Consider the following 22,225-nt stretch of genomic DNA (forward strand, 5'->3'; position numbering starts at 1 on the left):
CAATAAAAGCTAACAATGATTTTTATTAATTTGATTAAAGCGCATGGAGGAAAAGGAGCAATTATGAATACATGGTTAATTTAGTTAAAAAAAAAAAGCCCTACCTTAGGTGAAGCAGAGAGATCTCTTCCTGCAGAAGCAAGCATGTTCTCATTTACCCCTCCTGTCTTTGGTGAAAGGACTGGTGGAGCCGGTGCCTTTCTTTTCACTCTCTTTTCAGTTTCCACTTCTTGAACCGTATTTGCCAAGTTATTTGGAGAAGTTGGTTTAGGTTCATAAAAAGGATTTGATCTAAATGCAAGAATAATTATTGTTAAGTGCCTTTAAAAAATAGTTTTTCAGTTAAAATAATAAAACATGTCCTGAAAATTACATTTTCCCCCAAATAAGTCCAAATGACTAAAGCTTAGCCCATTTCTAGCCATATTTAAACAAAATATCCCTTTATAAAATATTTAAAATAATTTAAAATATAGTTATGCTCAACTTGAACAATCATATACAGAGCTTTACAAAAATGTAATGTTAAAAAATGGTAAGGGTAAGCAAATTCAGTCACTGTATTAAATGTACACTATGTAAAAAATGAACTATGTAACTTGTGGATAGAGGCAGAAAGGGGGAAATGAGGGATGAACCAAGGAAGCAGTGTCACCGTTCAACAAGTATTATACTCATAACCTGACTTGTGCAGCTATAACCCCTTTGTACACCTACTTAATAATAACAATTTTGTTTTAAAAAGGCAACCCTATCTATTCCCTATCCCTATAGGAAAACAAGAAAGATGTGTAAATATCAATTTACTGAAATTTTCATGCTCCATTTCATTTTAAAATATCATTATTTCAGTCTTACACCTAAATGACGATGTAGCTAGTTAGAAAATTCTAGTTGTAAGTTAAATTATTTCAGTGCCTTGACAATATTAACCCATGGTCAACCTCATGTCGTTCTACTTAAGTTATCTTTTATTTGCAGTTACTGTTAAAGATCTCTTTATTTCTGGTTTGGGGCAATTTTACTAAGATGTGTCTAAACAAACTTCTAGTTTGTCCTATTTTCAAGCTTCTTATATTTCATGAGTTAGAAGATTTATATATTTTCTCACTTGTGATAAATTATGAGACTATTTCTCTAAATAATAAAAAGGAGTTATATAATTACTGATTAATACATTTAAAACACATGCATGATACAATGATAGTTTTAGTCATCAACTGACTGTATGTAAATAATGTGGCAGTCTCAAAAGATATATGAGTGCTGCTGAAGCTATCTTGGCTTGTCTAAGAATATGCTTGGTGGTTCATATGACATACTTAGCTAAAAAAGCAATGCATTAAACACATGCATAAACACAACTGTTTACTTAAATGGTACTTGATACTGGGAAAATTACTTAAGGAATTACCAATTTCTGTGTTCTGCTGATCATCTATAATATGAATAATCTGTTTCAGGATTCTGAATATTGGAAAATATTTAAATTCTCCCAATAATTTTTTTCTTCATACTATATACTTTAGTAATATATTAGTTACATGATTAACTTACTGAAAATCGAAAAGTCAGGACATTTATATTACTTATGGTTTGAAATTTCATCTAGGAAAACAAATTACAGAAAAATACACTGGAAATCGGTTGTGAACAGGATTAATTAAAACATAACTGAAAAAATAATACAATGTGAAACAACTACATAGTGAAATCTGTAGTCATTTCCTTGCATTTTCAAAGCCTATGCTTCATTGGAAAAACAATTCAAACGCATTAAAGTGAACATGCAGCTTCTCTGAATAAAAATGATATGACAGGCTTCCTTGAGAAACAGACACACAGTGATACCACAAACAGTTGCATGTGAGCTCTCAAAAGTCACCTGATAAATGTTCCACTATTACTGCATATCAGAGGACCCAATACCATTTATTTGTAACAACTTTATGTCAAAGAATGTAGAAAGAACATAGTATTGGAAGATGATTCATAGAAGCTTTTCATGTGATAACTGGTCATAAGTTTATTATTCAAGTAAGAATAAATTTTGGAAAATTTCTGCTGCTATTCTAGTTAAACTTTCAGAGAGAAAAGATGAGCAATACCAAGGAAGTAATTAACAAACCAAGTTCTTCCTAGACTAGCACATTAGTTGATATAAAATCTTTAGAATTCCTATAAATATTCCTACCAAAAAAAGCTGAATTGTTATAGGCTCTCTCTGGTAAGTCCAGATGATTGAGCAACTTAGAATGTTTTTATTCATGGGAACCTTGTTAAAGACTTTGACTTTCATATGAAAAAGGAATGGTCGAAAAGGAAACACCCAGTGATTCTGATTTTAGTTTTCATTAAGGCCGTTTTAAAAGTTTAAGCAAACATTAGCTGTCTTTTTAATTTGTTAATTCAAGAAGGCAGGGTGTGTAGTTATTGTGTAATACTCAAGCATCTTGAAATGACTGAGTGTTTGTACTTATAAAGTTTGCATTTGCACTCAAATACTCTAGGTGTGTGGCTATTACTCAGCACCTACACCACCCATGAGGAATTTTATTTTGATCACACATAGGTATTTCAAAGAAAACAAACACAAAAACTTTAGCAGGAGTTGAGTCAATTTTTCAACTATATAGTTTAAATTAGTACTGAGAACTCAACCTTTGTTTGGAATCAGACACTCTAAGTAAATATGAAAGTTAGAACATCTTAAGCTTTTATCAAAAAGCCATACTGTGGGAATATATATCACATGCAAGAGCCATTATATATACATATATGTTATGTTTAAACACACGATTCTAGGACAAAAATAAATCAACTCTGTCATTCTTTCCAATACTCAAAATATTTTAAGTTTGTATAGTTCCATTAAATCATCTGCTTAGGTCAAAGAGACCCTATGCTCTCATAATTGCTTACTTGAGTAGTTTCTATAGACACTTTAATGACTTGCTCAACTTGCTCACCTCTAAGTCATCAATGCCTCTTACAAAGTACAGCTCCTAAAAGTAAAATAGTTCTTAAACAGGAGTTAAAAAATCTATAGTAGATTATATTTCTCCCTTTATACAAATCAATTACTCAACTTTTATTCATCAAAGGGGCTTTTTTCTTTCAATCCACATGTACCATATTTTGAAAAATATTCCTATTGTTAAAGAGTATTTTCCCAATATTTAAATATTGGGAAAGTTCATATGTTTCCAAGGAAAGCAAAGATCCACTGCAAGTAAACCTATCATTTATATTCTTTATTTTTTTATTTTTTATATAAAATTATATTTATATATATTTTTATATTTATATTATTTTTATATTTTATATTATATAATTTATATTTTATATTTTATTATTATTATTTATTATTTTATAGCTATCACTTGTCCTATATCCATTATTTAAATCAAAGAAATTCAGAGGCCCAAGAATTTCTAGTATGGATTATTATTACTATTATCATTATTATTATTCAGGTGACATGACATTGTTTTTAATACAATTAAAGAATGCTTTTCTTGTTTGTTTAATATATATTTTAATATATATTTTATAAAATATATATTTGATATTTTTATAAAATACTATACAGAGGGGTTAAAGTTATATGAGTAGGGCAATGAGTACATTTCCTATGGAGCATTGTTACCTCCTCCTGTTTTTCTTATTAAAACCATTTTAGTTAGCATTTTAGTTAGCTATTGATACTTAATAATAAAATGGTCCAGCCTTATGTATAATTTGGTGAGTTTGTTTCCCTCATATATACGATTGTGAAACCCAAATACCACAATCAAGATAAAAATATTTCCATTCCCCCAAAAGTTCCCTTTGAAAAACGTCCCTTTTAAGTCTCTCCCTTTTAGTTCTGATCAATAGGCAACCACTTCCCTGCTTTCTCTTGTTTGAATACCCTAAAATTTCCAATAAATAGTACAATACAGCATGTACTTTTTTTTTCTGGTTTGGCTTCTTTTTTTTTTTTTTTTTTTTTTTTTGGGTCCGTTCGTGGGGCCTGGACTCTGGGCCTGGGTGCTGTCCCTCAGCTCTTCAGCTCAAGGCTAGCGCTCTACCACTTGAGCCACAGCGCCACTTCCGGCTTTTTTCTTTTTGCTTATGTGGTGCTGAGGAATCGAACCCAGGGCCTCAGGCATGCAAGGCAAGCGCTCTACCACTGAGCCACCTTCCCAGCCCTGGTTTGGCTTCTTTCAATCAGCACAATGATTTTCAAAATAATACATGAAGTAAGAAATAGTTTGTTTTCTTGATTACTACATAGTATTCCATTGTATGGATATACTGCAATTTACTTATTCATTTCCCTACTAAAAAGCATTTGACTTTCTCCAGTTTTATTATAAAAGTCTTGCATTTTCTTTCACTTTTTTTTGTGAATATCTAGGAACAGACTGGTTAGGTTGTATGTATAATATTTTTAGATACTGACAAATTTGTTTGCTAAAATGGTTGAAATAATTTAAAACTTAAGCATGATTTTATTATGTTTTTGTTGTGTTGTGTTGTTTATTTTGATTTTATTATAAGTTGTTGCTGTTTTATTTTGAGAGGGTTCTCACTATAGAGCCTAGACTGACCTCAAACTTGCAGTGCTCCTGCCTCCAACACCCTTAACTGATGACTAATGAAGATGAACGGTTTTACATTTGTTGCCATTTTCTTTTGTGAAATGTCTGTTCAAGTATTTCCCTCCTTTGTTACTAGGTTAAAAACTTTCACATAAGCCACAACACCACTTCCAGCTTTTTCTGCTTATGTGGTGCTGAGGAATTGAACCCAGGGCCTCATGCATGCAAGGCAACCACTCTACCACTGAGCCACCTTCCCAGCCCCTTAATAAGGGTTTTATAAAGAAAGAAGAACTTAATTTTTTAAGTTCAAATTGAAGTATTTTTCACTCTGATTTGTTGTGCATTTTGCATTCTATTTAAAAAAATTTTTTTTAATCTGTAGGCCAATGGCTATAATCCTAGCTAAGGAGGCTTAGCTCTGAAGATCACAGTTTGAAGCCAGCCCAGGGAAGAAAGAGTCCATGAAATTCTTTCTTCAATAAACCATCAAAAAGCCAGAAGTAGAGTTGTAGCTCTAGTGGTAGGGTGCTAGCCTTGAGCAAAAGTTGTTCAGGTACAGCACCCAGGCCCCGAGTTCATACCTCAGGACTCAGCAATAAACAAACAAAGAAAAAGGGAAAGAGAAAAAAGAAAATTGTACATATCCAGGGACATTTAGATTTGTCTCCCAGCTTTCTAACAGTTCAATGTTTTTATTCTCTTCTTTAAATGGATATTGCATTTTATTTTTTTGCTTTAGGTATTTTTTTTTAGATTGTGAAAGTACCATACAGAGGGGTTACAATTACCAGAGCAAGGTAATGATTACATTTCTTATCAAGCTTTGTTGCCTCCTCCTTTGTTTCCCCTACCCATTCCTTCCCATCTCCACCCCTCCCCCCCATCTCCCCCCCCCCCCCCCCCCCGTGCCAAAGTTGTAAAGTTCCCTTCCACAAATTATACCAATATCAAATACAGTGAAAACAGGGGTTATACCGTGGGGGAAGGACATAAAAAGCAACAAAGAAATATCTTATGAATATGTTAGCATATTTAGCATATTTATAAGATAGCAAGAAAGAAAAACCATTTGAGTCCTTATCTTGGGGTTCATTTCGTCTAACATCAACTTATCTGACTTTTTCTGCTTGTCTCAGACATATACTAGTTATTGCAAATAAGGGAAACCATGGGACCCATGTGTCTTTGGGCCTGGCTTACTTCACTTCATATAATCTTTTCCAAGTCTTTCCATTTCCTAACTGGCACAAGAATAGACCTCAGGACTAATGGAATAGAATTGAAAACCCAGAAATGAACCCACAGACCTATAGCCACTTAATCTTTGAAAAGGGAGCTAAAAAAAATAGAATGGAGGGCTGGGAAGTTGGCTCAGTGGTAGAGCGCTTGCCTTCCATGCCTGAGGCCCTGGGTTCGATTCCCCAGCACCACATAAGCAAAAAGAAAAAAGCCAGAAGTGGTGCTATGGCTCAAGTGGTAGAGTACTAGCCTTGAGCTGAAGAGCTGAGGGACAGCGTTCAGGCCCAGAGTTCAGGCCCCACGACCAGACCAAAAAAAAAAAAAAAAAATAGAATGGAAGAAAGACAGCCTCTTCAGTAAATGGTGCTGGCAAAACTGGTTAATCACTTGTAGAAAACTAAAGCTAGATCCTTATATATCACCCTGCACCAGAATCAACTCCAAATGGATCAAAGACCTCGGAGTCAAAGTAGAGACTGAAAACATTACAGGATGGAATAGGAGAAACCCTAGGTCTCCTTGCCACAGGCCAAAATTTTCTTAATAGAGACCCAGAAACACAACAAATCAAAGAAAAGTTGGACAAATGGGATTGCATGAAATTGCAGAGCTTCTGCATGGCAAAGGTCATAGCTAGCAAGATCAATAGAAAGCCTATGGATTGGGAGAAGATCTTCTCTAGCCATACAATAGACAAGGGTCTCATATCTAAAATATACCTGGAACTCAAAAAATTAAATCCCCCAACAACAAATCCTCAAAGAAACAACTGCCCAATAAATAAGTGGGCTAAAGACTTAAAGAGTAACTTCTCTGAAGAGGAAAGAAGGATGGCCAATAGACACGTGAAGAAATGCTCAACCTCCCTAGCTATAAAAGAAATGCAAATCAAAACAACATTGAGATACCACCTCACCCCAGTTAGAATGGCTTTAATCAAGAACTCTAGGGCTGGGAAGGTGGCTCAGTGGTAGAGTGCTTGCCTTGCATGCATGAGGCCCAGCACTGCATAAGCAGAACAAAAACAAACAAACAAAAAACTCTAATAACAACAGATGCTGGAGAAGATGTGGACAGAAGGGAGTGTAAACTTGTTCAACCACTTTTGAAAGTAGTGTGGAGGTTCCTCAAAAGACTCCACATAAGTCAGGTGCCAGTGGCTCAGGCCTATAATCTTAGCTACTCAGGAGGCTGAGATCTGAGGATCGCGGTTCAAAGCCAGCCAGCGCAGGAAAGTCTGTGAGACTCTTATCTCCAATAAACCACTAGAAAACTGGAAGTGGACCTGTGGCTCAAGTGGTAGAGTGCTCGCCTTGAGCTGAAGAGCGCATGGACAGCACCCAGGCCCAGAGTTCAAGCCCTACGACCGACACCCCCCTCCCCCCTCAAAAAAAAGACTCCACATAGAGCTCCCCTATGACCCAGCAATCCCACTTTTGGGCATTTGTCCAAATGATCACAAACAAGACCATACTAAAGCTACCAGCACAACTATGTTTATTGAAGCATTATTTACCAGAGCTAAGATATGGAACCAATCCAGATGCCCCTCAGTAGATGAATGGATCAAGAAAATGTGGTATATATACACAACGGAATTCTATGCCTCTATCAGAAATGATATTGCACTTTAGTTAAATTCTGTATATGGTAAGGGTTTTTTTTTTTAATGCTTCTGAATGTAAAAGTTTTACTAGATTAAGTAATTCTGGGTGTCTGTGAGGATGTTTTCAGAGAAGACTGGTGTGTATGTCTGAACCAACCACAGAGTAGGCCGACCCCCCCTTCCCTCAACATAGGAAGCCTGGATAGAACAAGAATAGAGGAAAGGCAAACAGATCTTTCTGGAACTGGCAAACATTTTTTCTTCTGGGCTTGAATATCAGAACTCCAGGAACTCCAGACCTTAGTTTTTAGACTTAAAAACTTTCCAGCCCAAGGTTCTCAGGCTTCTGGAGTTGCACTAGGCCATACTGTAGACATCCAGGATCTCCAGTTTATAGGCAGCCTATGATGGAATTTCAGACTTTCACAAGCCAATTCCCCTTAATAAATCTCCTTTCTTCCTCCCTACCTCCAGCCCCTCTCTTCCCCTCCCCTTTTTCCCTCCCTACCTGACTTCCATCTCTTCTCTCCTCCTATTTCCAACCCAAGCCCCTAGGTTCTGTGTTTCTGGATAGTCCTCACACAGAGTTGAATCTCTAAATCAATAAAAAAGAATGTCTTTGTGAATGGAGGAAGGGTAGACAGATACAATCATTATACTTAGTGTACATTATATAAAAGTTGAACTACACTATGTGACTTGAGGGTATAGATAGGATTGGTAGAAATGAGGGGAATCAATGGATGGCATAATAGTGATCAAGATACACTGTACTCATAATCTTATTTGTACGCCTGAAACCCCTTGTACAACCACGGCCATCCTTAGCTATACCATGGTTTACTTATTGCAGCTTCCCTATATTGCGGGTTTGTTTGTGTGTTTGTTTAGTACACAGACCAGGACCAGACTCGGGGCCTTGCACTTGCTAAGCAAACGCTCTTCCACTGAGCTAAATCTCCAACCCCTATTGTCCCTATTGTGGTTTTTTTTTTTTAATTGAATTCTGTATCATGGAATTTTCGCTACATTGTGAGATTTTGCACTGTATATAAGTATATAATATTTGTGACTTTACTGATTTTAATTATAATTGTCTAAAACAATTAAAAATGTTAATTTAGTTTAAGAAGAGAGTAGGAAAGCTTTATAGGAGAGTAGGAGGGGTTTATAAAGCCTTAAAATATATAATTAAATAAACTTACTACTGCTACTTTGCAGAATTTCAACTATTTCAGGGGTCTTTGGAATATAACTTCCATGACAGGTGAGGAATTTCTGTATTTAATTTTTTAAGTTATATCTTTGAATATATAGGTATAATATTTCCATTGATATACTATTTTCTCTCACCAATGTTCTGTTTTCACTGTACAGATAATGCTCACGTTTCTTCAGATATTTTCAGAAGGATTTTATTTGGATACTTTTACACTTTTGTTTGTTTTTCTTTTTGGCTAGGGATTGCCCAAGGATCCTGCACTGTGGCTATACAATCAGCCCCTGAAAAATGGTATCTTTTAACTTGTTGGGGGGAGGGGAGGACATGAACTCAGAGCCTTGACCTTTCATTTGGCTTTTTTGCTCACAGCTGGTACTTGAGCCCTTCCTCTAGTTCATATTTTTTTAAATGCCTATTTCAGACAGTTTACTAAACTACAGAAAAAATATAATTGAGTTTATATATTGATCATATGCCTTATAACTTGTTAATTTAGTTTTCAATTATAGTATCTTTTTTGAAAACTATGGTTTCTTTACATAATTATATTATTTGTGAAAAGAAGATACTCTACTTCCAAGTAAGATTATCTATGGGAATGTTATAATGGTATCCTTTAGTTTTGCTACTCTCAGTCTTTATACTAAATAGTCATACATTTTACTTCTCCATGTTATAAAATTCAACTTCCAATAATATTTGTTATTTTGGGGAACACAAGGGTTTGAACTCAGGACCTTATACTTTCTCATCTTTCCTTTCCAGGTGTCAGCTCTATTACTTGAATCACACCTGCAATCATAGCTCTGTACTAGTTATTTTGGAGTTGGAATCTCATGGACTGTTTTGCCTGGGCTGGCTTCAAATCCTGATTCTCCAGATTTTGTCTCTTGAGTTGTTCATTACAAGCATGAACCACTCGTACCTAGCGTACATTATTATTTTTAAGACTTAAATGATTGTTTTAAAGACATTTTTAAAGAATACAGTCAATTATAAACACATAAATATATTTTTCAGCTTTTCCTGTGCTTTCCATTTCTTTGTTTAGATCCAAATTTCTAAGTGATGCTAATTTCCTCAAGCCTGACTTATTAAAAATATTTTCTGCAGAGCAAATCTGCGGGTAATTCTTTCAGCTTGGGATCTTTGGAAAAGTTTATCTACCCCCTCCCTTTGTGCTGACAGGCTCTCATTTTCTTTTAGTAGTTTTTAATTCCACTTACCCCAGTTAGTGGCCATTATCAAGAAAACAATAATAGTAGATGCTGGCTGGAATGTGGCCCAAAGGGAACACTACTACACTGTTGGTTGGAATGTAAACTGATTTAAGCATTCTGGAAAGCAGTATGGAGGTTCTGCAAAGGACTAAGTATAGAACGACCCCATCATCCAGCAATCCCACTCCTGGGCATTTACCCAACAAACACAAACAAGGCCACACTAAAGCTACCAGCACAACTATGTTTATTGAAGCATTATTCACCATAGCTAAGATACAGAACCAACCTAGATGTTCCTCAGTAGATGATGAATTGATCAAGAAAATGTATATATACACAATAGAATTCTATGCTTCTATCAGAAAGAATGTCATCGCCACATTTGTAAGGAAATGGAAAGACTTGGAAAAAATCATAGTAAGTGAAGTAAGCCAGACCCAAAGAAGCATAGGCTCCATGGTTTCCCTCATTTGTAATAATTAGTATATGTTTAGGATAGTCCCTAGCAGAGGATCACAATAGTTCAATAGCTATGTACATATGACCATATAAAATGATGCTAATCGAAATGAACTCCAGGATATGGAAACGAAAGTTTTGTGTGCTGTTTTTAATGTACTGTATGAAGTTATTTCTTTTTTCTTTCATTTATTTTCCTTGGTTTATTCCCTGTTGTCATTGGTTTTGATTTTGGTACCCTGTGTCTTGGATATATGTTTATCTGATTTGTGGAAGGGAAGGGGAATAACAAAATGAGACAAAGGAAAAAGGGGGAACCAATGCAACAGACACTATGCTGGAAATGAACTTTACCACTTGGGGGGTGGGAGGTTGCAGAAGGAAGGAAAGTAGGAGAAAAAGGAGGGAGGGGGTAACCATGTTCAACAAGGATGTACTCATTACCTTACTTATGTAACTGTAACCCCTCTGTACATCACACCTTTACAATTAAATTAAATTTTAAAAAATGAAGCACACTTTCTTCAAACCACACTTTGAATTTCTTGTTTTGGGAAACTTGAGTTTTCTTCATGTTTTTTTGTGCATGGGTTCATTCTGCTTCATGGACCTGTAGGTTTATGTATTTTTTCAACTTCTAAAATTTTAACTCTTCAAATATTCTTCAAATATTTTTTTCTATTTCCTTCATCGTCTTCCTTTTAGAATTCCAATTATACAACATTAGGCCACCTGAAGTTGTCCCATAGCTCACCAATCCTCTGTTCATTTTCTTTTCCTTATGTTTCAATCTAGAAGGTTTCTGCTGTGTTTAGTTTCACTGACATTTTTAAATATGATATAGTCCTTTCCAGTATATTTTTCATCTCAAGACTTTGAATTTCTCATCTCTTATAAATTCAGTTTGGATTTTACACTATCCATATTCATCTTTTGCTTCACTTTTCTGAAAATCTGGAATATATAGTAGTTATTTTACTGTTTATTAGTTCCATTATCTATCTCATTTCTGTGTCTTTATCTAATGATTAAGTTCTCTTATCATGGCAATCAGGATTTTCTTGCTTCTTTACATACCTGATAAATCTGATGGTTTATCTGACAGCAAAGTTTAACTTTCGAATTCTAGTTTGATTTTTATATTCCTTAAGTATTTTTGGGCTTTGTGTGGGATGTAGTTAAATTACTTAAAATTAGTTTGATTCATTTGGACCTTGCCATAAGGCTTTTAAGGCAGGTATAGAATAGCCTTTAGATTAGGCTCAATTTGTATCTACTAAGGCAATAATACTCTCTTTATGGCTGAACAATATTCCATTTTTTGCAGGCATATATGATGTTTTCTTGATCAACTCAAGGACATCTGGGCTGGGCTGTTCCCACAGCTTAACTATTTTTAATAGTACTGCAATAAACGTGGATATCAGATACCTCTGTTGCTGGGTGCTGGTAGCTCATGCCTGATTTTGTAATCCTAGCTAAAATCCAAGGATTTTGGTTCAAAGGCACCCAGACAAGACAGTCTAGCAAGACTCTTTTTTTTTTTTTTTTTGGTTGGTCATGGGACTTGAACTCTGGGCCTGGGCGCTGTCCCTCAGCTCTTCAGCTCAAGGCGAGCCCTCTACCACTTGAGCTACAGCGCCACTTCCTCTAGCAAGACTCTTATCTCCAATTAACTATCAGAAAACCAGAAGTGGAACTGTGGCTCAAAGTGGTAGAGTGCTAGCTTTGAGCAAAAGAGCTCAGATACAGCACCCAGGACCTGAGTTCAAGGCCCACTACCAAAACAACAATAAAATACCTCATTATATCCTGACTTATATTCCTTTTGGTGAATGCCTGGACCACAGGAAGTTCTATTTTTAGGTTTTTTGGTACCTCATAGTGATTTTTTGTATATATATATATTTTATTATCTTTAAGTAGTTGTACAAAGGAGCTGCCATTCACCAAAGCAGTTTATGAATACAATGCATCTTGATCAATGTCACCTTTTTTTTTTTATTGTCAAGGTAATATACAGAGGGCTTACGGTTACATAAGTAAGGTAATGAGTACATTTCTGGTCAAACTTGTTTCCCCCTCCCACATTTTTCTCCTACTCCCCCCCCCCGAAAGTTCTCGACATCAGTGGTATAGATAACTTCCAACATATTGTCTTGTGAGTATTGCTGTTGCATTGGTTACCCTTTTGTCCTTTGTCTCACCATTTTGTTGTTCCCCTTCCCTTCCCTAATTCAGATAAACATATACTATACTCAGGGTACCAAAATCAAATCCAGTGACAAGGGATAAACATAGAGGGGAAAAACACACAAACAAAACAAAAAAAAAGCACAAGAAATCACATAGTACATTAAAACAAAAACAACAAAGAAAAACCTCTTATGTCCATGTCTTGTTTGGTTTCCTTTGTTTGTAATAATTAGTATATGTCTAGGATATTCCTAGCAAGAATAGCTATTTAGATTTGACCATATAAGATGATGCTAAGTGAAACAAACTCTAAGACCCATACTGATTTTTTATTTTGCCTTTTAGAAACAAAGACATGATCTATAGATACTATATAACTCTTGATTACAATGTGAACGTGGAAGTGGTCCTGTGGCTCAAGCAGTAAGAGCACTTGCATTGAGCTGAAAAGCACAGGGACAGCGCCCAAGCCCAGAGTTCAAGCCCCACGACTGACAAAAAAACCAAAAAACAAAAAAACCAATGTGAACATATCCCTGTATATCTCCACCCAAGATTTGAGCAAAATAGTAGCTCAAATAACACTATCTATTCATATTGAACTGTGAAAACCACTCATTTATTAATGTTATGGTCTTATTATCTGGATTTGAGCAATTCTCAGTAAGTCAACATCAGAATTATAGTATAAACTACAGTGTCCCACAGCATTTGATTAAAAACAACTAAATGTGATTTACAGCATAATTTCTATAGGAAGACATAATTGGAATTCCAACCAGAGAGTAGATGAACAATCTCCCTTATCTGTAAGCTTAGGGTAAATATACACTCACATGGAAGAGGATAGAGAAAAAAGGTTAAGACTAAAAATCAGATAGGAAATGAGTTAGATAGTACAAGATAAACTTTAAAACACTTTTCCCCATCTATATTACAGAAGGATCTCTTTACTTAGTATACAGAATAATCTGTGCTGGTACCAAAATAAAATGTACTCACTCATCCAACTCTTCTTCAGTTTTAGAGTTATCAGCATACAGGTACTTGCTCATGTCCACGGGTCTTATATTTTTTCTTTTTGTAGACTGGGGAGGAGAATCCTTTATAGTTACAAAAGTTTCTGGCTCATCAAATGGGTTCAAATACTGTGAAGTCTGTACATCTTTAAAGGGATGATAGCTGTTATTATAAAAATATTCCTCTGGATGTTTAGGTGAAGCTTTTTCAGTGATTGGTTCTATAAAAATAATATTAAAAGGTAAGTTAAATTAATGGCATATGATACTGTCTTACATTTTTAGTATTTTCAAGAATTTCAGGCTTGAATCCCACTTTTGGGCATTTACCCAAATGTTCAAAAACAAGACCACACTAAAGCTACCAGCACGACTATGTTTATTGCAGCCTTATTTACCATAGCTAAGATATGGAACCAACCCAGATGCCCCTCAGTAGATGAATGGATCAAGAAAATATGATATATATACACAATGGAATTCTATGCCTCCATCAGAAAGAATGATATTGTCCCATTTGTTAGGAAATGGAAAGACTTAGAAAAAATTATATGAAGTAAAGTAAGCCAGGCCCGAAGAAACATAGGTCCCATGGTTTCTCTTATTTGCAATAACTAGTATATGTCTGAGTCAAGCAGAAAAGGTCAGATAAGTTGATGTTAGGGAAATGAACCCTAAGATATGTATTCAAATGTTTTTTTTCTTTCATGTGATCGTTTCTAACACATTTATAAGATTATTTCTTTGTTGCTTTGTATGTCCCTCCCCCACGGTATAACCCCTGCTTTCACTGTATTTGATGTTGTTATAATTTGTGGAGGGGAAGGGAAAAAAACAAATCGTTTAAATAGGATACAGGTGGACCCATTGCAACAATGAGATGTCAAGTTATTATGTCAAAAACGAACTTTACAATTTTTTTGGGGGTGGGGGGGGAGGAAGGTTGGGTGAGGAAGGAGATGGGATGGGAAGGGGAAACAAAGGAGGAGGCTGCAATGCTTGATAAGAAATGTACTCATTATTCTTGCCCATGTAATTGTAACCCCTCTGTACAGTATTTTCACAATTTAAAAAAAAAAGAATTTCAGGCTTGGACTATGGGTGTAGCCCAAATGACAGAGCACTTACCTAGCAAGGATGAAAACATGTTCAAACCTCAGTACCAACCAAACAAAATAAAATCCTTAAATTAATAAACTATGGGGCAAACTAATGAGGCTTAGCATCACAGGTTCATGTTGCTTATCCTAGTGCTTGAAAAGTTAAAATTGTTAGGACTGAAGCTCATAGCCAACTCACAACCAGCTCACGCAGAAAAAGAGTTATAGAGACTTTTCAATAGAAAGCTGGCCTGTGCATATATCTGTTATCTTAGCAACAAGAGAAGCCTAACATAGTGGATTGTAAATACCTACGCGGGAAGCAACACTTTATCTAAAAAATCAGGAACAAAAACTATGGTTGGAGGTATGGCTCACTAGCAAGAATGTCTGCAAATATGAGGCCCCGTATCACAAAAAAGTAATTATGAAACAACATATTTTTTGACGTTAAAAATATAATATTTAAGATATCTGTCTACTTCTCTTGATTGGCAATCTCTTTAGATTGGTAATATTTTATGATAGCCTTTGGAAATTCTAACACCATACACCTTGGAATCTGGGGATATATGGTTCCAAGGAGACTGCCTACCATTGAAGACAAACCAAAAATGCTCAGGATGCAGAGCATTTAGTGTTGCACTGCAGATGTTTGATCTATTCTTCTCATAACCTGACTTCTCCTACAGATAAGTACCTTTAAACAAACCTAAAATTTTTGCTTTATCACTTAAAATTAAGTACATTTACTTTGCCTTACTTTTGGGGCAGTGTTTGCTTTGGGGGGACATATTTTTACAAAATTAAGAGCAGGGAAACACTCAGCAGATCATATAATGATTTAAATATAACTATGATAAATGTAGGATGGACCAAGAGCTTCTCCACACCAACTGAGATGTGTAATGGAAATAGAATTTTAAATTTTGTTTTTGAATTTTACTTACATTTATGTATTTATTTACTATACTTGGTCAAACACAATAAAAATTCAACCATTGTTGAATTTTGGACATTTTAAACTTCTTAAAAGCGTAGCATTAATTTTTCATACGAATAGAAATATAACACATTTGTTCTTGAAAGAAAGTAAGACATAAAAATTTTAAATCTTCCTTGCTAATTACATCAGCACAGACCCATGTAGGTATCCAAAATTTTATTTTGGACTAAAGAGAATATATACCCATACATCACTGAACTTGTTTTCTCGAAGACTCTAGACAATAGATTTCTGTATGTTACAAATGCTTACATTTTATTTATTTATTTTTGGTACTGAGGATTGTACCTAGAGCTTTGTACATTCTAAGCACACACTCTAACATTTAATTATAGCCCTAGCCCCAGAGCTACATTTTTAGAGATTTTTGAAATATTGTTTCAATCAACTTGGATGTAATTAATAATTAGGCTAACACAAGAATCTTCAAGCTGAAAGAGTTATATGAAAATCATACCAGTATACTCAGATCTGTTATACGAAATTATTCAATATTTTACTATTTCAAATTTCAACTTGTAAGCTAATTTAATAAAAATAAAAATTTCACAAATTTGCAAAATATTTTAGAGAGTAAAAAATAATAATACATTAAAAGTAATTTTAGCCAGGCCAGTGGCTCATGGTTATAATCCTAGCTACTCACTAGGATGCGTTCTAAGGGTCATGGGTTGAGACCGGTCTGGGCAGGAAAGTCTGTAAGACTTGAATCTTAGTTAACCAGAAAAGAGCCAGAAGAGGAGCTGTGGCTCAAATGATAAAGAGTTAGCTTGATAAGGGGGGAAAAAAACCACAAAAAACCCCTCTAAGAAACAATACAATTCTGAACTCAGCACTGGTACAAAAAAAAATTTAATTATGACAGGAAATTCTACCAAAATTATTATTAGAAAGTATAAAATTGGTTATTGAAATTCTTAAGAAAATTTTGTTTCATGAGTGACATTTCAAGCAACTTAATCTGGTTATTATTTTAAAAATGTTTTATGAATGATATGTATTACTTAAATTTTAGCTTTCAATTTAATTATAATTTTTTGAAAAGGGATGTTTTAATTATTTCCAGGCTTGTTTCAAACTCTTGGAATCAAGTGAACATCCTGACTACTTCCCAAGTAGATAGGACTATAGGTACAAGCCACAATGTACTAACTTTTAAGTTTTAAAGTCAGATTACCTATATTTTAGACATTATCCAAAAAAATTGTCTTTATACTGAAAACCCTCTGAACTACTCTGCATCACTGAAAAGCAATTATGAAGTATGATACAGAATTTATAAAATGTATAATATTATATTAATATGTTAAAATAATAAATCAGTACTGAAATCAATTTAAACAGAAACTCAATACTATATGTTATTACCCTTTTGCTCAGAAATCAGAGCCACATATATTTAGAAAAGTTACTCGAATCATTTGGAAATGAAAAGCTCAACTACTGCTATCACAAAATATCCTGGCAGTATGTTTCTGAATATATACTCAGATATATGCAGTTTACAATTGAAGAGAATCTGTGCAGTCAAAAGAAGATACTTGTTTAGGAATCTTAATTCTATCCTCACCTGTATTTACCTTAAGTTCAAATCATTTAACTGTTCTGGAGTCTGTTTCATAATCTACAAGAAGAGGTAGTTAAACTGTCTGCCTGTAAGATTTGCTGTAACCCTTATTAAGATTTAAAGCATGTTCACAATATGTAGCTCACAAACAAAATTAAATCTCACTAATTTAAACTTACTAGTTTGGAGTCTGGTAAGATGGGAAAAGTAAAGGGAAAAGTAAAGATGGAGAAAGGATTATGAAATGATATTGCTCTAACAGAGTGAATCCTGAAGCTAAAACCTCATTTTCACCATGACAGACAGTAGTAGTAAAATTCCTAAAAGCTCATGAAGATTTCATAAGAGCAGTCAAAAAGATATAAACAGCGGTTAATCATTCTTGCATTACTTTGAACAGAGTTTAATTAAACAAGTCTCACTTCTTCAACAGTCCTTATCCAAGCTTTAAGAGTTTAAAACTACTTGACAAAAAAATGACTAGGGGAAGAAAAAAATGCATTTTTACTCTTTGTATGATAAAAGATAAATCGACAGGATGCAGTAGTTTTTCATTTTCTCTGCCCTATGCTAACACATGCACAACTTATTCTCACTACTAGGATTTTAATCCAAAGATATAGATAGTTATAGGACCAGATGGATAGTAAGATTCTCTAAACATCAGAGTAAAGCTAAATGGAGAGAGAAACTACCTCTAACTACATCAGTATATTAGTATATCCCACAGTATGACCTCAGGTGGTGCATCTGCCGAATAAGAATTTACTACACGCTAGTTAGGTAAAAACAGTATTATCTCTAAAACTGGACTTTTATTGTCTGTTTCACCAAACTAACACAGAGCTAAAATACAGGAACCAGGTAACGGTCTATATAAGATTTTTTTTCTTTGAAAAAACTCAGTAGAAAAGTAAATTAATGAACAATTGAAAATGATGCCTAACAAAATATTATTATTGTAAAGAAAGTATTCAAAAGAAAGCTTTTGAGTAAATCTTAGCAAAGTTTTTTAAATAGTTGTACAAAGAGATTTCAATTCAACAAGTCAATTTATGAGTACAGTGCATCTTAATCAAAGTCACCTCTTCCATCATTCTTTCCCGCATCCCCCCAAGCAATCTCTTTTCTTTTCTATTTCTTTATTTCCTTTTCCTTTCTTTTATGCTGGTATGGGGGCTCGAATTTAGAGCCTGGGCACTGTCCCTTACCCCTTTAGCTCAAGTCTAATGCTCTACCACTTCAGCCATACCTGCACATTCAGCTTTTCACTGGTTAACTGGACTTTTCCCGCACAACTTAGCTTTGAACCATGATTGTCAGATCTGTTTCCTAAGTAGCTAGAATTATAGGCATGAGCCACCAGAACTCAGATGTAAAACTTTTCTGAACATTGTAGTTCAAGAGAATTTAACTTACAAACACTGTAAAAGTATAGAAAAACTTTCTACCTTCTGAGTCAGGATCTCCAAATGGATTTAATTCTTCTACATCAGGTTCATCAAATGGATTTGAATTCACAGTGACTGAGTCTTTTTCTGGTTCATCCAAAAAGTTAAGTTTATTGATAAGTTCTGAAAATAAGCATGCATAAAGTCCACTATAGTTAAGGTGAAGTATAACTATTAATCATTCACGAAACATTTCAAACTTTAGAAATTCACATTAATAATACCTGCAAATGATGAGATACACTATTTTATCAATAGCAGAATGCCATTCAAGTATTTTGTAGTATACCAACATGTCAAATTAATAAAAGTACATGTACTCTAGTTTGAAAATTATATGAGATAATTAACTATATTAAAGGCATTTTCAGAGCCGGGCGCTGGTGGCTCACGCCTGTAATCCTAGCTACTCAGGAGGCTGAGATCTGAGGATCGCGGTTCAAAGCCAGCCCGGGCAGGAGAGACCGTGAGACTCCTATCTCCAATAAACCACCAGAAAACCGGAAGTGGCGCTGTAGCTCAAGTGGTAGAGCGCTCGCCTTGAGCTGAAGAGCTGAGGGACAGCGCCCAGGCCCGGAGTTCAAGCCCCATGACCGACAAAAAAAAAAAAAAAAAAAAAAAGGCATTTTCATTTGAATTGTATTTTATTCAAGTTTAGAAGCACAAAACAGGTTTTTAGAAAAAATATTTCATTCCTTAATAGAGAAGCAATATAATATATGTATATAATATATATCAGATCACTAAAGAAATATGTTTTATGATGTATTAAACTCAGAAGATGTTTTTAAATCACTATTTAGGATCTTGATACAAGACTGTGCCAAAGGTAAATTCTGTTATCTTATTGCCTGTTGGTGGACTACAAATTACCAAAGAAAACACTGTACAAAGAACACAAAGACAAAACTGACAACTAAGTACAGACAGAAGTCAAGATGTAGCAGGTCATAGTAAATACAGGCAATCAGAAGCAGATAGAAAGGAGGAAAGCTCTTAGACCTTCAGAGGAACTGGCTGATTTAGCTGAAGGCATATTTGCTTGTTTTATGCAGTCATCTTGATCTTCATCTAAGCTGCTCAGAGCATTCAACTGGTTTACAATTTCTGTAAACAGAAGCCAGTCAAGACAAATGTAAGGTAAGGTCATTTAATTAAGGAGCAGCAGAAGCATGCTGTTATTAAAAAAGACAGAGAAGATGTTTGGTTAGTTAAGACAATATTCAGGGATGTTATTTCTGATGAACTTTAACAGATGTAATTAAGTAAATATTATATTGTACTCATTTTAAGATAGAAAGTATTTCTTAACATTTGTTAGTAACATAATAACTATGTTAATAAACACGTAACGACACTGGCTTTCAACAATTACATATTGCCATATGTAAAAATAAACTGTGTTTTAAACACAAACTTTACAAGTGAAATAAGCATCATTTGATATTCACCATTTATTTTTTATTTTATACTCTAAATTTAAACTAATTGTTTTAAGAATATATCTACATGAATCATTTACATAATAAGAATTCACATTCTAGAATTTTAAAAATCAATACTAAAAGTAAACAGGCTATTTTCTACTTCTATTTTATATAGAATCTGTTTTTTAAGTCAATTTTTCAGTATTCACTTTAAGAATCTTATAATATAGCCAATTGCAGTCAGAATAAAAAAGACAAGGATGAAAAGAAAAAATGAACATAGAATTCACTTTGCACATAACAATAAACAAATTAGTTACATTTTAGATGACTTTGCATATGTGAAATTATCATTCAATGGATAAAAATTACACAAGATACCAAGTCTCAACTAGGATATTCTAGTTAGTAATTGATGTTTCTAAAGTCAACTAGGGAATATTTTAGATATGATGATAAATCAAATAAATCCAGACTACTCAGTGGGAGAGAAAGAAAATGGTTAGAAATAGAAGACATTCATAAGTCTGACATTAATACTATTGTTTCTCAAAACTACAAATTTATGTTCATGCTAAGTTTTATTTGAACAAAATTAGAGATTATACATTTACACATTTGTATTATGGTTTCCTTCATGCATTCATGTGCTGAACAAATATTTATTTACTACTATTGCCAAGTCTTCCATTTTCTTTTCACAAAGATGAAAAGAAAAACAGACAAAGAATTGTCCTCAGAAAATTTACAACCTATAAGAAAACACAAATGAACTTAAGACAGACTTAAATGACTGCTAAAATAGTTGACTATTAGAAATATGTTTAAGCAAAATACACTGGAAAAGTCAATAAACATTAATTTCTCTTGTCCACATGAGAAAATCTATTTTGCATGAGTGAATTGCCTGAATTAGTCAAAGTAAACCATGAAAAACAAGTAAACACAACCTGAACTGAACTCTTCAATCCTATCTGAATAGCAGTAAATAGAGCTAAGACTTAGTCCTGCTTCTGTTCTGACTAAAAAGTACCTTCTTCCATTTTATTCTGCCACTAATTTTAAACTTCACTCTCACTCAAGCCAACGTATCAAATATTTCAGTAGGTAGAATTCATTAATATATTATATCATTTACTTCCCATTACCCATCGTAGTAACACTGTAATTTTTTAAAAAATATGTTTTTGAAAATAAAAATGGAGGATCAGCTATTAAGTGATCGGTAATGTTATGAATGATTTTTTCATGCATTATTAGTTATATTTTTTAATTTGCAAATGACTTATTAACTTTGAAAATAAGAATTTTAAAAAGTAATATTCCTTAATTGCAACTAATGTACTAAGTAGTAGGAAGACTGAATATATTATTAGTTTCCAGAAATAGCATACCTCTTGTGTATTATTAATATATACATTTGATTATATAATTAATATCACTTATTTGACCTATATTCCTAGATGTGCAATTACAAGGCTGAAAAAATATTTTAACTGCTCAAAGATTTCATATCTTTTGAATAGTTAAGACATCTTAATTATTTTATTTTCAAACATATAATATCACTTAGAACAGAACTTACTTGTTAAAAATCTTATATAGTAATCATTGTTAGAAATAATGAAATAAAAGTCCTTAGTCCTTACTTTTAAAATATTAATATTGTTCCACTCTGAGTTTTAGGTACTATATGAACATTTGTTCAGATAATACTAAAATGAATGTTTACAAGACTAAACCATTTACATCATAATATTTCTGAATGTTTTCAATATTTCCTCTATAATCATATTTTTTCTGATGATTTCCTCATTAACAATCCAAAGTAATTGTTGTATTTTTTTTCATTAAATGCCAAAGTATCCTTCCTGTTCTCATAGATTTATCCTTAGCTTCTACAGCTTAACTCATATTAACAGAATGAAAGATTACATTGGTCATCTTTATCAATGTTCCTTACAATTAATTCACATCATAAAAAGTAACTTTCAAAGGCATACAATTATTTAATAAATATTTACCTATTACATGCTTGAGGTAGGAACTGCACTTATGGCTTTATTATTTAGTACCACAGATAGACAAATAGCAATATCAAGTACATGGTAAATGTTATGA

The 22,225-nt window shown here is 33.8% G+C and overlaps 1 protein-coding gene across 1 annotated transcript in view; it reads right to left on the reverse strand.

The window, feature by feature from the left end:
• LOC138835934 (EH domain-binding protein 1-like) overlaps nucleotides 1-22,225 on the reverse strand; it is a gene marked incomplete at its 3' end in the record, with an annotated part of 252,863 nt that overhangs the window by 75,043 nt on the left and 155,595 nt on the right. Inside the window, exons 8-11 of the mRNA XM_070034500.1 lie at nucleotides 19,680-19,784; nucleotides 18,678-18,800; nucleotides 13,537-13,774; nucleotides 105-291 (exon numbers count right to left, since the gene is read on the reverse strand). Of these exons, the coding sequence (XP_069890601.1) occupies nucleotides 105-291; nucleotides 13,537-13,774; nucleotides 18,678-18,800; nucleotides 19,680-19,784 (653 nt within the window). The remainder of the gene's footprint in view (nucleotides 1-104; nucleotides 292-13,536; nucleotides 13,775-18,677; nucleotides 18,801-19,679; nucleotides 19,785-22,225) is intronic.

This window comes from Dipodomys merriami, unplaced genomic scaffold (assembly GCF_024711535.1).
Source record: "Dipodomys merriami isolate MVZ:Mamm:240054 unplaced genomic scaffold, mDipMer1.0.p SCAF_242, whole genome shotgun sequence".
NCBI lineage: Eukaryota > Metazoa > Chordata > Mammalia > Rodentia > Heteromyidae > Dipodomys > Dipodomys merriami.